Here is a 17,366-nt window from a genome sequence, read left to right as displayed (position 1 = left end):
TGCACCATGTTAGAAAAGATGGCCTGATATCTCATAAAATGATGAAAATGCCAAAGTCAGTAAGCTCATGTATTTATTTACAGTACAATACTTTACCGAGTTTTGACACTACCAGCAGCTATACGTATGTGGAAAACAAATTGTTTTTCCATAATAAAAAAGATGACAACAAAAAACATTGCTGCTATGACTCCTTACTGCTGCTGGTTCCTTACCAGACAATGAGAGTCCTAGAAGATTGAGAACCTTAGGATGCAAGGACCCTTCTCTGGTAACTCTGCCATTCGTGGCAACCTCAGACATTAACTGTGTTCGTGATCAGTCACCAAGTTAATCTCATTAACATTAAATACCTTGGCATCACATTAGCATGGTCAATTTTCATGCATTAATTACATTACTCTAATGAAGCGTAAACCAAGTAATTAAACTTTCCCAATTTTGTGTGGTTTTTAACATAAAGAAATGTGCACGTATCTTGAATGTAATTTGTTATTTAACAATGCAAATTAATGAGATTTGGTTGGCGTGTTGGCATGCCATTTGGTACTACTGGTATTACTATGGTGGCATTTTCAAGAGCTCAAATATTTATTTGTTTTAATTAAGTTTTTAATATAGGTTTTGTATAGCCTACAAGTAACCCCAGTATAATATTGACAATTTAGGGTAAACACAATATAATAACTGTCACACACAAGTCTATGTGGGTTTGTAACTTCTGATTTTTAGATATTTCTATTAAAATTAGAGCATTCTAATCTGATATTTGGTTTAAACTCTCAATCACTGGGAAATTAGATGCATCAGTTGAGAGTGTAATGTGCCTAAATCTAAAACTGGGATGTTATTACTTTCAGTTGATAAGATGTGAAATGTTTTCAGAGATATGCAATTTGTTGTTCTCCACTAATAACAGTATACTTTCTAAACAGCCCGGAGAACAGTGGATTACATTATTGAGTCAGCACTTGAGATATTGTTTATCCTGTAAATCATATCTTCTTGCTTCTAGAAATCAAAACAGCAATAACTTCTGGGAAAAGCAGGTATATCCATGCACCCACAGAAATATAGGGAACTCAATTAAAACCAGAGACTATATGAAAAATAGATACATAAATAATCTTTAAAAGCCTATACAATTATTTTTGTAGTGAAATTTTTAATTTGTGTGAATGTGAATACATTAGAGAGACTGTGAACATTCATCGCAAATGGTAATTTGGTTTTGTTGTCTCTCAATGTAATTGAAAGCTAAACAGTTCATCTCAAGAGTATTTTTGGTTGTTTTGTTTTTCCTGGCATAACAGTCATAAAAAAACAAAATGTCCCATTAACACCACTTCAGATCACAGTATACTTTGCTTTCTGGTATTTTTGTAGGCTGAACACTGCTATGCTTAATGAAGTGTACTTCGATATATACCGCAGTTGCCATAGTAACCCTTTAGGAACATGTATTTCAACTAATTAAGGATCTAATTAATAGGAAAAAAACAGACAAGCAAGAGGATACAAAACTCACTACAATAGTTCTGCCTTCCTAGATCACTGGGAATAAATGCATTCAAATATAATTCTGAAACGCACATAGGAGCTCAGTTCTGCTCCTGAAGACTTTCAAAATTGCATGCAGCTTTGCATAAGAATTGTACATAAACAACTAGATACAAAAAATAAATCAAGCATTTCCATGCTGTCTGTTTTTTGATAACCTGCTTACATAATCCCAAGGATTAATGTAGGTTTTTCTGTTGGGATCCTATAACCACTAATTGCTAGGCTAAAAGTTTTAAGAAGCAGCACCTTATTTTCAGAAGGGAAACATAACATGCCAGAAACTATGAGGGGCCATTCGATTCAAAATTAACAGAAAAAAGAAATCATATACCAAAGGGGATATGTCATATAGCAGAAAAAAATAATTCATATACCAAAATGGATATATCATACACCATATTTTTTCTACTATATGATATATCCAATTTGGTATACGATTTCTTTCTTCTGCTATATGACATATCCACTTTGGTATATGATTTCTTTTTTCTGTTAATTTTGAATCGAACGGCCCCTCATAATAAACATCAATTTTTATGTTTTAAAAATATATATATATATTTCTGGAATTGCATAATCTATATGTTTAAGTTAGTAGATAAATCTTTGATGTTTTACTTACCACACATTATTATTATTTTTTAAATCACAATGTCCTTGTGTAGTTGTGCTTGCAGATTTGACCAGCCTTTTTGGTTTCCTTAACTGCTTATTTAGATTAATAATATAGGTTTTACCAGCACTACCTGAACCCTGCAATTACATACAACAGCCTCTGTTTTGCAAGATTAAAAACTGCCAGTTACAAAATATGTAGAGTAACTTGGTCCATTTGGTCATTTCTTGGCCTTATGCTTGTTTCATGTTGTTGCCATTGAATATATGGTATTTGTTAGTAAGTAAAAACCACCATATCACAATGTAGGTTTAGTCATTGTAAAAGTCATCCTGTCACTATATTTGAAAGCTGCTGCCATTGTGGGAATGTATATTGAGTTTTATTTTTGCAGTTTGAGGTCAGTCTGATTTCTGTTTCCTTGCAACTCAATCTGCAAACTAAGTGGTATATAGATTTATTCTCTGTGAAAGCCACCATATATACAAATCAAAGCCAGAAAATAAAATAGTGTCTTAGTACATTAATGGTTTTGCACCTGGTGGTCTTCCTAACAAGTAAAATATACTATTTTCTGCTCATCAGGGACTCGTGTCTTGTTCTGTGCTTTTTTAATCTGAATCTTATTTTGAATTATTTCATCCATTTTACTGCATGTGTTTTGATAATAGTGAGACTTGGCAGAAAGCATGTTTTCAATCATTAGAGGAAACTGAGGGACAAAACAGACAAAACAAACAAGCGCATATATTTAAACCAGATTAAACCAGTTTAGGCACAGTCTGTAGGCCTGTGTTTTGGAGATGAGGGAAGATGAATTTTTTTAAGGTTTTGTTTTACTTTGAGGAAATTTGAAAAAAAAAAAAAAAAAAAAAACATTACAAACTGTGAAAAAATAAACTCTAAATTACAGGCACCTAATATGACATCAAAATCCTTTTAAAACAAAGAAAAAGAGCCCTCTTTACACTCGCTAAGCTCTGCATATCAAGAGCTATGAATCACTATTTCAAAGTGACTGACAGACATGGCTGCAAAGGGAACTCTTGTGATTGTCAGCTCCTATATAATGACCATCTTGTATTTTGTAGGACATCATACATTCATGGAGGAAAAAATACATCAGTCAATATTGGTATATATATACATTTATATATATTTTTTTTTAATTGAGCAGTAAATCCATACAAGATAAACAAAAGCTAACAATATCTTCTGGTCAACATTATACTGAGTTTGGGAAAAAAAAAAAACATGATTGTCACTCACTGTGCTTCACAAAAAGTACTCTTCATGAATAAATAATCAGATGAACTTAAAATATTTACAATATAAACAAATGAAAAAAGAGAAAAGCTTTGGATCCTTTTATTTAGACTTGACGTGAGCTTGTGTGGAATGCGCCGCCACTTCCTCCCTCAACAGAACGATAATTGTAGCAACTACAGCACAACAAATTAACACTTAGGATTGCAAGTTTGATGCCAGTTTAATTCAGAAATAACTACATATATGTCATACTGCTTGGTGTTAACATAAACATTAATAAGAAAGAAAATTATTAACATTACGCTATATTGCATTCCCCACAAAACGGAAATGACACTTAGCATCCAACAAGGATAAAGGCAGTAACCGAGGATCACAGGCAAAGAAATATATATTTTATTTTTTATTTTTATTTTTTTAAGTCTGACAAATGAACTGTAAATACATCACTGTGCTCCATAAAAATTTCAGCTAGCTATGATGGACAGTTGATTAGATGCGTTAACGGTAACAATTGTGTCCAACCAATTCTTGCTTTACAAGTTGAGCTGTGGTAATCAGCATGGAAAATGGGCAGTGCAAGCAGACTTGATTCGATACAGTTCTTTCAGCTCTTGTTGAAACGGCCAGATATAAACAGCAGTCTAAGGTTCTACCAGTGAGCGTCCTTCAAGTGCTCAACAACAACAGGGTTATTACGACTCCGTCCAGGTATGTGTGGCAAAGTAAAGAAGAGTCTCAAGGCAAGTTATCCAGAATTCAAGTATTCCAGCGCTACTTCATAGCAGAACTTGTATTGATCCTGGGAAACAAAACACAAACACAAAAATACATTAAGGCAAATCGTGTTATTGCAGCAGGACAATAATTTGAAGACTTTTAAGTGGTCAAAATAAACACTGACAACTGTCCAGTTCCAGGTACTGAACAAGCAGGTAAGTAAGCTCTGCTTCAAGTTATAGGAACACAGCTCCATAAAATATATCAAATGAAAAACAACTTGTAAAAAATGAAAGGGAAAGGAATAAAAATAAAACTGCATACGAGTAAGTCAACCATATTGGGCTTGTTGTTCCTCAGGGTCTTTACAGCGTGGAAAACATCGACTGAGCGTTGGTGCCGGAGCATCTCGCAGACGATGCTAATTGCACAAAATGTCCCACTGCGGCCCCCGCCATTCCTGTAAGGAGAGAAAAACCTGGCATGAGATTTACCAAGAAGTCTCCATATGCTCCCTTGTACTCATGTATTGTTAGCACTTCTTTTGTTTGACTGTGACTTCTCCTCTGCTCACCCTCCCTTCAGCACATCCCTAGGACTTGTACATCTCTGCACTTGTTACCTCAGTGTACTAGGATGTGTGCTTATTGTATTTTGTATTGATTGTAATACTGCACTTTTGTAACGCTTTAAATTGCTTCTTATGTAAACTGTAAGTCACCCAGGATAAGGACATCTGCTATGAAATAAGTAATAATCGTCAATAGGTTAAAATACAGTTTTTTATTTTTATTTTTTTTAATGTAGGAGAATGAGCACTTTTTTTCCAGATAAGCTTCAAGGGATATCTGTACCTACTACTATTCCTAGTGCACTACAGTGGTGTAAGGGTTAACAGATTTTCTTGATCGTTCTCTGTGGCAAAAAAATCAAGTTGGTTGACTTTTAGAACAGGTAGTGAAAAATGCCCAGTCAAAACAAATCCAGCAGATCACAAAGTCCAATCAATGGCTTTGCACAGCTTTGCTCTGTGTGAGTACAGGGGGCTGACCTGCTGGTGGTGCTGTTCCACCTCACTTCCCTACACTGGCAGCCTGGCACACACCAGCACAATACGTCTCGAAGCGGAGCACAAACATATTGCTGCTAATAAATAAAAAATAGAATGGGAACATTTTGAAAAGAGTAATTAGCGATTACAGCAGCGAGCAAAATGTTGCAGTGCTCTTTATTGAAACTCGAGATAATGTGAAATGCCACTTCAAGTTTAAACAAGGGGTCTCAGTTTCACTGCCTGGCGCGTTGAGAGAGAACGGCCTTAATCACAGCAGTTCAGGGAGTCCCTGCGCCTATGAGACGGGCTCATTCTTGTGCTCCCTCTTTACACAATACCTGCACTTTAAACCTTAAGGTTTTCATTCATTTTTTAAAATTATTTCATTTACTCTCTAAATGTGAAAAGTTTACATCATGACTATGTATGATTCTGTTTTAAATAGAAAACATGCTTTTTAGTCTGTTGGAGTGGTCACTGTTCAAATCACCACTTTAATTCCTATAAGCACCACACTTTAGACTAGAAACAGTGCCAAAATGGGCTATCGATTTTAAGATTCTATTTAGATAGTAGTTTACTCATACATTAGTTTCAATTTTCTCTCTTTTGCTTTTCAAAGCATTTTTTTTCACCATATGATAATAAATATTAATGTGCACATGAAGCACTTCCACAGTTAAAGAAAACAGGATTTCAACAGCTTGGGTTCTGATTGCTGGCATTGTTTAAAACAATAGATCTGATTACCCAGTTCTGTCATTCTTTAACAGACAAGGAAAAGAGATGCAAGCTCACTTACGGGACCTCGTCCACTTAATGGTGGTAAATGACCAGCGATAGCGTGTGACAGAGAAGCCATACTGAGCACAGAAATGAAGCAGTGGCAGCTCCTTTCACTAAGCTAATTATTGCCACAAATAAAGTGAGCTAAATGATTCATTAGCAATTTGTCACTGGGCCGAATTCTATATGCAGAATTATTCACACGGTTTACATGTACTTTATTCTCCTGTATTTCACATCCACTAGTTGACAGACATGAGAATTACCCTAGAAAGGAGCACAGAGTACAATAACTGTAATAAAATAATTAAAAAGCATGAACATAGCAACCCTCTGGTCTGGAACAACCAGGGAATTTATATCCGCACTTTGCTAAGGTATTGTAGTTTACATTTGGATGCTACAGTGCTTCGTTTTAAATTAAGGTAAATGAAAACAAGTAGATGGAATAAGATGACAAAACAAGAAATCCATTCAAATTGGTCCCTATAAATACCACTTAAAATACCTTATTGATTACTTAATACTGGCTCTCAGACTTGTTCAGATTGTACATTGTACACGTATAAATATAGTTTGAAAGAGGAATCAAAGAAAATCAGACACTGTGCTAGATAAATATGTTCCCAGAATCCAAACAATCCTGGGTGTTTCTTGTACAAATTCAGAGCAACTGTTTGTGGTAATGAATACAGGCCAGCATGGGGCAGTATCCTGCTATTAGAAAGTAATGAGAGCTTTAAAAGTGATCGAGCTGAACTCTGAATTATCAAGGAAGCAAATTGACAAGTTTTATCAGGCTTTCACACGGAAGAACCTCCTGTGTCTAAACTAATCGTAGCTCCCTTGCCAGAACCCAAGAGACACTTACAGACAGTGCACCACGGTCCTGCCCTCTCCTCCGTCGTACTCCTCCTGCCATTTCTCCACTTGGCGAATGAGCTTCAGGAAGGAGCGCTTTGACACGGGTGTGTCCCTGTACATGGGCCACCCCAGGAACTGGAACTGCTGCACCATCCGGTACCCATCTTGAGGCTGCAGGGTGGACAGGCACACAGGACTCCTGTTACCCACAGAGCTGAACCCCCACTTACACACAAAATCTTAAAAGATCCCAGTGTTGCATGTATATATAGTCATAATGCCACAAATATCAGTGTTTGTAAATGGACCAAATTCTTTGCTCAAGTTAGCCTTTTTTCTTCTATTACAGTGCTTAGTAGACCTTCCACATCCCTTCTAAATATATCAATAATATTTTATGTATTTCAATGGTAAATTGGACATTCGTAGACAATAGCTTACTCTTGCGGCATTGTAAATTCTGAATATTCGGCTGATGATATCTTCTTCTAAGTCCGCTGATACGAATTCGACCTGGATGGGCCCGTGTCTGTGCACACCGTTCTCAGGCCAGTACTGAGGACAGAGCTGTTAAAAACACAAAAAAAACAGGAACAAACACAATCAAAAGTCAAGTTAAAGTGGTTACAATGACGGTTATAATCATGTTTTTGTTAGAAATGTCAATATGTTGCAATTCTGTGCTTTATATAGGTCTTTTATTTATTCCTGCCTTCTAAGAGCCATTTTCTCTGGATTTCAATGCTCTTTATGTATAGTGCTTTTACAAGAAAAACATTCTGTATTTTTATGTAGCAGAATGCGTGATCAAAAGTTACTCTGAAGGAAGCTTTTCATTTCCCCCCGTTTCTTATTGACTTTCTACCATTGTTACATTCCTCGGCTGTTGGAAAGGGAGCTCTTGGGAAAATCCTTCCATGCGGCTTCTTTATGTTTGGATAAAAAAAAATATGAAAATCTCTACCTCCTACATAGGAGACAGGAGTCATACAAAGCGCTTACAAATACACACACACAGAAACACATAAACATCATTTAAATCAATTTATCTACAGAATACAGAAATGACACGTGTGCTAGACCTTAAATCGGTTGCAATGGGAAAAATGCAATGCTGAGCTCATGCAGCAGTCTATCTGGTGTTCTGGTTACAGTCAGAATTGGGAATGAAAAGCTCCCCTCTCTCAGGAGTCAGCAATGGGACCCCGTGCTGCGGTAACTCTGCTTTAATCCAGAGGCTGTCTGACAGTGCCCAAGGCCAAGAGACTCACAGTCATTGTCATGAACTCATTGTCCTTTATTGGCATGTTTCTCTTACCTGTGCTGGATCCACATCATTCAGCATTACTATTGATGTACAGTGATAGTCTAAAACCAGCCTCCAGAAATCTTTCACTGTGTTTGGCAAAGGATGCTGGGTAACTATGAACGCAGATGGTTGCTTATAGCTCTGTAAAACAAAAGGAAGACAAATTACAAACACTTCCCAACTAAACAATAGTGTGGCCTTTTGAGGATTTCTATTCGAAGTGGCTCACTGACAATGGAACTAAACTGCAGTCAGGAAACGATCATCATGTTTCATTGCGAGATTGTTGTCTTTGTCTTTATTGTCACAATATACACAGGCATGAGCTAAATGTTTACACACAGAGTCCAAAGTCCAAGTAATTATATTTTCTTTTGTTAACTTCAATCTGAAAGGGCTCTACAACTCACTCTGTAGCTATCCTATCTTTCAAACTTTCTAAAGCAGCTTCCTGTTTTTTTGTTTCAATTTGTAAGCACAAAAATACTAATTCTCACATTTGGTTTTATTGACATGATAATTAGTGGAATTGTGAAAACCATGAGGTTCTGGTAAGCTTAGTATTGTTAGCCTGTGAGTTCATATAAGTTTGAAATTACATATTGCATATAAAACTAAACGTACAGAGGAGCTATTATTACAGTAATGGATGATCACGTATAATCCAGGATTGAACCACATGGTGTTTGAGAAATGCTGAATATCTGAATTTGATACAGCTCTTCTAAGTGGAAGAAAATACGTCACCATAGACATAACTGATAATCCGCTGACCACAGTCTACACCTCAGTCGCACAGAGGACTAGACAGACATATTGACAGCCTGTGGGAATGAGTCCTTTCTGCTGTGATATACATTTGCTCTGGCATCAAAATGGCTTTTTAGATGCTTGGTGAGTACAGCAAAGATTTTCTATTATTATTTTTTTAATTAAAAAAGGTCTATGCTGACAGACTATGGCTGCCTTTATATTTGTATTTTACTAAAATAATCCAAATATAAGCTTGAATATTTGCATAGGAAGGTTTTGTTTAAAGGATTGAATTAGATTTTCCTCTTGCCTGAACTTTTTAGTTTTTCAAGTCCATTGTATTGTATACATTTTTCCTTGGCTTGAACAAAGATTAAATGAAATAACATCTTTATAGATAACACCTGATACATTAATCAGGCTGTATATTTAATTAAGGATAATATGCATTGGGACTGTACCTTGCTCTGTATTTGCATATGTACTTTGCTAATTGTGCAATGGATGAAAAACACAGTGAGATGCTGTAACACTGCATCTATGTGGAGTAATAAACCATCATTAACATTCAAAATCACTTTCAGCATTTTGTCCTCTATTTTGTGGAACTATGCAAAGTGCACTGTGGAGCATAACAGGGAATTCAAACAGTAAAAAAACTAAATACAGAAATGTTATCTGAAGCTGAGAGTATATCGTTTTACACAGATGTGTAAAGCTGTCTAGTATCTACAAGTGTTGTTGACTTTCAGTGCTGGCAGATCAATTTTTGTTATCCTGTAATTGGGGAAAAAACAGACTGACTCACATAATTATGCTCCAGAAATTGCCCTTTTCTGTGCACCTGATGGGTGTTGCACTGTTTACTAATCCTTTTTGACAGTGAAATGGTTAAGAGCATTCTTGTCCATATCAATGAAATACATTGGCAAGCACAGAGCATGTTTATCAGAAGTTCAAATTAAAATACAAACGGTGCCACAATGGGGAGGTAATGATGTTAGGCTGTGAAGCACCCTTTGGAAGTGCTCTTATTTATTGGCTGGAAATTGGGTTCCCAGCCAAGTGCTCAGTTCAAACATGATACATTTCATTCTGCATACACTGTACAATTTACAGCATGTATAAGCACCAGGGGAGAGCACATAAAAAGGTAACTCACATCCATAAGTGCTGCATTGATGTAATTACTACTTTCTCCATCTATGGTAATGAGGAAAGGCAGACATCGATCTGGAGGCAGGACGTCCATGCACCGATTCTTCTCGTGATTGCGTGGCAGCAATGCTATACTGCAGTCCTCCACTCGTAACGTTGGCGTTACCATGTTTAGCGTCTAGCAGGGCACAAGACACAATCACACTTTAGATGCTGTCCTTTCTCTGCTGATGCAATGATTCTGCTTTATCAACAGTGACAGCAGAGGGTCCCTTACACCAGTGCTGTTTACCACACGCTGAGGCAACACGTTTAAATTTCAATACAATACAATACAATACAATACAATAAAAATTTCAACAATACAGAGCGTTCGAGTACTTTGCAAGGCTGTCATTCATGCCGATAGACCACTAACAGGGGTGTCATTTTGAAAGGGTCGTTACCAAAACTCCACCACAGGTCCCCCAAATGGCTCCAAGTGAGAAAGAGATCAAAGACAGGACCTCTAAATAGGTTTATATGACCGCTGCACATGTTTTGTGTTTAGTTGCTGAATAAGTCACATGATGTTACCAACCAGACCTCAACATGATGTGACCCCCCCACTAATTGACCAGAGTCCATTTGAAAGGGCTGAGGGCTGCATGCCTTCTTTGCCTGTGCCGTGAACATTGTGACATTAAAATGACGCCCCTGATCACATTATTTTAAAGCTTTATAACCTTCTTGTTTGCAGTCTACAATTTATAAATAAGGGAACAATGTAAAGTATAGAAGTCCTCATGGTAAAATCTAAAGAAAGGGTTGTCTTCACACACTTACCCTGAACTCTTCTTTGATCTGGCTGGAGTTGGTTTGTGGGTCCAGTCTGTTCATTTCATAATAGACAGACCTGAGCTGAGAGGCAGGAATGGTGGTGTCTCCACAGAGACAGGCTTCTAAGATGGCATCGTGGATGAACACATATTGCTCCTAGGGAAGCACACAAAGAGGCAGAGAAATTAGACATTTAAGGTTCACAATTTGTTCATAAACATGCAGAATTAAACTTGAAACCCTACTTTACCGTATATGTAAATATTTAAGCGCGACAAATTTTGAAAACCTTTCTATTTTTCACTCTCTTGCGAGGAGAAATTTTAGAGGATGGTGCACAGGAAAATAAAATTAAAATAAAATAAGAGTCCGGGTTGTATTGTGTGTTGGAATGTGTTCATTAACTGTCTCACACACAGTGACTTGATGAGGCTCTTGGTGATGTTTACTTTCACAATGATATTCAGTGGCACTATAAATTATGTGAGTATTTATTTTTTGCAAGGACTGTAGTCAGTTGGCGATTGTTAATACATTAAAATTGCCATTATTACCCGTATTTGCCTATACACTATATATCATAATTCCTTGTACTTTTAGAGTAACATTGTTACTGCTTCTCCTTCAAGCAATAGATAATTGAAGTGTGTTTACGAATATGGGTTTTCTTGTTCTTCTCAATCTAATCTTTTCTTGAAGAGACTTGGGCTGAATTACTTGATGAGAATCATTTATGATGTGACATTTTGAAAACATTTCCCTCTGTCACATGTAACAAAACTCTTTGGCATAGAGGTCAATGGTTTTCAGGTTAGATGGTTGTGATGCCACCTGAGAATTTTTGTTTGAGATTGAAATACAGAATAAATGCATAGCATTATATTGGTTAAATTACCTCATCTCATTGCTGTTATTAAGAACGTATGCCTTCACTGACAAAATAAAGTAATTAAAATACAATTGCACAAGCTTCATATACTAGAATAAAACCAAAACAATTCCACAGGACTAGGAGGACCAATGCCCTTGTTGTTTTTGTCACTATGAAAAAAAAAAAAAATGTCCGAAGGGGAGAAAAACACTTCCACTTCAAAGGTCAACGAATCCGAAAAAGATAATTCAAAGCGACATCTAAATTCTGATTGTTCAAATGACAGTTCAGTAACTACTAATGAAAACAATGTAAAGCCTTTGATAAACTATGCTCAAAAAAGGGGAGAACAGCAGTGGATCAATATAGGCTGATTGTGATGATATTAATTGTTTATGTATATAATTTAGCACCTATTTTGAAAATATTTGAATATACTTCTTAATGAGAGCCTTGACATTGAGTATATGTCTGGATTACCTCTGTTTGGACCATGTTCACTCTCCGTGAGCGCAGCTCTCTCACGCAGTTGTAGATATCTACTACACCTTCCCTTTCAGCCATGTCCAGCATGATGTCAATAACAATGAAGCACCCAGTTCTTCCTGCTCCAGCACTGATAGAGGAGATAATACACACAGGCTGTCAGAGAGCATCTATCTCTGAGCAGTTTCCTTCTAAAGATGCAGCTCCAGAAGACAAACCAAGATTCCCTGATTACATACATTTGTGTCTCACTCAGTTTTCTGTTATGTATAATAAAAGTGTATTTTTAATAAATTAATTATTGGTAAGTCAAGCTATGAAGGTGATTTAATATGGAAACTAAAGGCACAATTTGAAGAGATATGCCAAGTACCACAATACCTCTCATCTCAGAAGAAATATATTTAGTGTTTCAACAGTCAAATATTGCTTTTTTCTAAACATTTTCTATTTAAAATCTTATGAGCATTGTGTGTGATAGTGTAATGTTTATACCTGCAGTGTATAACCATAGGCCCCGCATTGGCTGGGCTCTTAGACTTCACTCTGCGCACAAACCCAAGCAGCCCGGTTGCATGGTAGGGGACACCATGGTCAGGCCAGCCTGTGAAGTGAAACTGCCTGATCTCTCGGATCTCATGTGCTCCTCTCTTTAACAGGAAACAAAATAAAACACAAAACAGGAAACGGACAGTTATGGCACTGTGCTCATTTTGGAACAGGTAGAAAATGGGTATGTATCAGTCACGGCAGATGAAATAAAGTATTCATGTGGACACGCCTCCAAAATAACATCCAGATTCTCATGGCTTCCCAAAATCCACTGATTTAAACCGTTCAAGGTTTATTTACTTAAAAAAAAACAAAAAAAAAAACGACCCAATGGAAAGCTATGAATGCCGCTTAATACAAAATCAATAATGCACCATCTGCTTCTAAAGATAACCCTTGTTATCAGAGTTGGGGTACATAGAATATTATTAACTTAAATTTTGCTTGGATAGACTGGATCCATAGTGCATGGGGGAACAGTTTCCATTTAGTTAGCATCAGAAAAGGTGGTTTGTTATCCACAGAGTATGATGAGTAACATTTGTTCTTTAAAAGAAAATCTATGAGATTAATTCCACTTTAAATCCATTATTTTTTTTAATCAAAAAATTAAATAGCCCACACCTCAGTAAGAAACAAGCTTATTTAGAGTGATTTCATGGTTATGTGTGTGGCCCTGCACTTGATAAGTGAAATGGCCGCAGAGCTCACACCCAGGCTGACTGACCAGCACGCATGCTGGGCCATCTCTTACACTCAGTATGCGGTCAGTGAATCAGACACTTCCAATTGACACCCATGCGCCTAATTAAAGGTCAGGAAGGGTGGGGATAGTAGTTCCCATAGCTTCCTTAGGCTCTTGTGAAGTCAATGTGTCATTTAACAATTCTGAACACTTTTCCTTTCCTTTCCTTTGGTTTGAACCCATACAATTCTGCTAGTTTATGGCTCTTGTACTTCATTTCTAATAATCCTAGTTTTGGTTTCAATTTCTTGTTCCTCTAACTTCAATAAGAATCTGGACCCAGATGTACACTGAACCTAGCACTGGCCAACCTGTCACAATATAATTCAACAGCCTTAAAATGTGAAGTATTTTTACATTGTTTACTCAGTTGCGTGTTGTGGGCAGTGAGAAGGGATGAGCTTATTAGACCTTTGCTGGAGTTGTGGTTGCGCATGACAGAGAAGAGATAAGTACATGTTTTACGTATATATTCTCCTGTGCCCTCTGCTGATATTTGTGGCGGAGGATCTCTCTAACACTTATCAGATGTATCCCACTTAGTGTCTTAGATTTGCTGTGGCCTGCCTGCAGATCAAACAGTTTTGAGGTGGAGTCTTCAGTTCTATGAAAAGGACGGAAGCTTACCTTTTCCACTGCAAATGTCCTTATGACATATTCAGATAGCAGCTGTGTTTCTATGAGTGTCACTTTGATATCTCTGTAGATCTCTGTATCATCAGGCCAGTACTTGCAGCACTTCACCTTTAAGATAAAACAGACCCAAATAAAGATGTAAAATGCAGAAAAACAACTTTGTTTACGTGTCTTTGTCAGAAACATTTCACAACACCTTTGATCTTGGCAAATCCTGATTGCATTCATGTTAATATCAATTATGTCCCGAATGAAAGGAATGAAAATATGTAGTTTCTATATTAAACATGCACAGCAGTAATTTCAGCAGAAAAAAACAAACTGATGTCTTAGATGTCTTACAAAGCAAACACCACAAAATAAAACATAAGTTATATATGGGACACATTTTAGATAACTAAATATATGCCTTATAATATAAGTGAATATAAAAATAAAACATGCTTCATTGTTTTATGTAACAAATGCAACTGAAGATCCTAGTAGCAAATAACCTAAATAATAGCTAACCTTTGTAACTAGTTTTCCCAGTACTAACTATGCCCCTCATCATGGATCTCATTAAAGGTTATACCCCTACAGCAAAGACATCCAAAATGTCAAGAACAGTGTTTCTCTAGTCATACTCGGTGCCAGAGTGCCGACACATTTTCTTTGATAAATATCTACAAGTGAATTCATGGACTTTTCGATTTCAAGATAAACTCTAAAACAACCACATGCTATTATGCTCTCTCTCTTTATCTAATGATTTGCATTTTGTTTTACTGCCCCCTCAATTACTTGGTATTTGTTCTACCAACCTTTCTTCGTCTATCTACCCTGCTCTGCTTCGAGTCTGTCTTTGCTGTTTTGTTGGAGTAGACCCTCTGTACTGTATTTCCCTAGGTCCTCTCTTCATCCACGTCCAATTTACATTTTCAACTAATCCTTATTCAGGTTTAATTTTTCAGTGTCAATACACCCTCATGCAAAATTCTAAAGACCAAAAGTATCAGGTTTTGAATAATGTAAAGATTAAAGGTAATAATGTAGACATTTTCCAAATATTTAATTTATATATTTCCAATACAATGTGTTCACAAACTACACCATAGAGGGGCAATGTAAAAAGTCAACAGAATGTCTTCCCTCATTAAAAAACAACCTTGGAAGCAGATCTTTCCCAGAGAAGACAAATATTGATTCAATCAATGGTGTCATGGTAAAAAAAAAAAAAAATGGAGTGGAGAGATTTTCTTTTATCTTACCGAGTTATAATATCTTTTGCTTCCTGGCTCAGATAAAACAGAATCCAGATTAATGTGCTTATCTCCCCCTACGCTCTCTGTATCCTTTCAGAGTATGGACTAGTGCTGTCCAGCCCCAGGCAGTTCATACACAGACAGCAGCAGCTGGATGAACAGACACGGCAAGTCCACTTATCTTGCAAACTTTAGTACGACTCACACTAGACAGGTGTGTGTCATTTAACTGCAGAAAATAAAAATACTGGAAAGTCACAGAAACTCCTGGAAAAGTGGATGTAAATATGAAAACCTGTGAGTATAGGTTCGGTTTAAAAGAAGACTGAATGAAAAAAGCAACATTCGTAACCTAAGAATGTACAGCCAGCAAAGCAGCAATTAATACCTAATATTATTAAGGTTAATCCTCATATTTATTAATTGATTTCTCATTCTCATGATTGGTCTAGGGGGGGACCTTGGCTGGTGACAGGTTAATTCAATTCTCCCCTTACAGAAAAGGTCCCTTTTATTCAACATTCACAACATGTGAAAGAAAGCACCAGTGAAATATTGTTTTAGGTACACATCGCATTCAATTAAATTAAAAGTATAGCTACACATTCAAGCATTCTGATTGCCAGAGCATTTTCATTTCTCGCTGGTTCATGTAGATGCTGTGAATTTGGCCTTGCATTCCAGAAGTGTCTGTAAATACATTTCTCACTTATTGATGTTGTTTATATATATTTTTTTCATTAAAGCCAGGTGGCTTCCCAATAACTTTGTCATTTATTCTTCCTCTTCCTATTACACCACTCCTTTCTTCTCCAGGGACAGTGTACAATGGGGCTTTTGAATTCAAACTTGTCCCCATTCTTCACTCCTGTCATACAGGAGAGATTCATTGGAGGACAATTCATTCATTGTAAACGTGTTCCTGAATTCAATGCAGAACTGAAATCATACGTTCTACAGTAAGCAGCATTCAGATGGTAAAGCTGAAGAAATACATTCTGAACTAACTGTCTACTGAGAATGAGTCCACCTTTCAAAATGAAAACATTTTCTCTGAGCAATTGTATGTATTATTGTACTTTTTTTTTAATACTAAAAAAGTAAAAACAGTCTTTCCATATGTATAATCTAAATATTAAAGCTTTTAATACTAGATTTAACAGATTAACTGGAAAAAGCAGTGTTTATTTTTAAAATGTATTTTATACTCAACATAATAACTATAAATAATATATACACACACACACACGCATCCTGCAAAATTTGAAATCACCAAGTCTACTGACTGCTTTCATAGCAAGAACCATAACTGCTGGTGGAAATGTGATTTTCATACCTGGTCCCACTTCTAGTAAGAAACAGAATTTCAGAAGGCAGTGCTCAAACTAGTAAGCAAGATGATAGATACTATTTTCTGAATAAACCACCTATTCATCAATTATAAATCTTACAGGTTATGGCAATTAAACTGTAAACTGTCGATGCCTCAATATGATTTTAAATGACTTGTCCCATTGTCATACAAATTTTAAACAAACAAAACAAAATTTAATAAACAAAAATGGCTTAACGCGTTTAATGAGAATTTGCTTAAATAAACATTGCAGTCTCCCAAAGGAATTCTCCAGGTTTCTCTCTAAAAAGGTTGGCAGATGGATGAGTTCGATAGCACAGAGATAGTTTCTAATCCCCACATAAACAGTGCTAATGTGAGCGACTGTGCGACAGGCTGACTGACACAGAGCAGGCAAGATCTTGAGCGGATTGTGCACAGGCGGGGGACGGTCACACCGGTCCACACTGACCACGCAGGCGGTGACACGCCAGGTGTGTGAGGGGAGGTGGGGCCGGGAGAGACAGGACCAGGGCTCAGAGCTGCCTGGGCTTTGGATTAAAGCAGCGGCATTTGGATAGTGACAGG

The 17,366-nt window shown here is 36.7% G+C and overlaps 1 protein-coding gene across 7 annotated transcripts in view; it reads right to left on the bottom strand.

Annotated features, from left to right (window-relative positions):
- Positions 1–3,309: 3,309 nt before the first annotated feature.
- LOC136764593 (receptor-type tyrosine-protein phosphatase mu) overlaps positions 3,310–17,366 on the bottom strand; it is a 224,168-nt gene continuing 210,111 nt past the window's right edge. For all 7 annotated transcript variants that reach the window (XM_066718779.1, XM_066718788.1, XM_066718797.1 and 4 more), the window contains 10 exons: positions 14,193–14,309; positions 12,764–12,918; positions 12,263–12,398; positions 10,918–11,067; positions 10,097–10,270; positions 8,191–8,322; positions 7,314–7,439; positions 6,880–7,043; positions 4,493–4,628; positions 3,310–4,250 (listed from right to left, as the gene is read on the bottom strand). In XM_066718779.1, the coding sequence (XP_066574876.1) occupies positions 4,197–4,250; positions 4,493–4,628; positions 6,880–7,043; positions 7,314–7,439; positions 8,191–8,322; positions 10,097–10,270; positions 10,918–11,067; positions 12,263–12,398; positions 12,764–12,918; positions 14,193–14,309 (1,344 nt within the window). In that variant the 3' untranslated portion in view covers positions 3,310–4,196. The remainder of the gene's footprint in view (positions 4,251–4,492; positions 4,629–6,879; positions 7,044–7,313; positions 7,440–8,190; positions 8,323–10,096; positions 10,271–10,917; positions 11,068–12,262; positions 12,399–12,763; positions 12,919–14,192; positions 14,310–17,366) is intronic.

This window comes from Amia ocellicauda, chromosome 2 (assembly GCF_036373705.1).
Source record: "Amia ocellicauda isolate fAmiCal2 chromosome 2, fAmiCal2.hap1, whole genome shotgun sequence".
Taxonomy (NCBI): Eukaryota; Metazoa; Chordata; class Actinopteri; order Amiiformes; family Amiidae; genus Amia; species Amia ocellicauda.
Note: the sequence above shows the minus strand (reverse complement) of the source record. Positions and strands in the feature narration are given on the sequence as shown.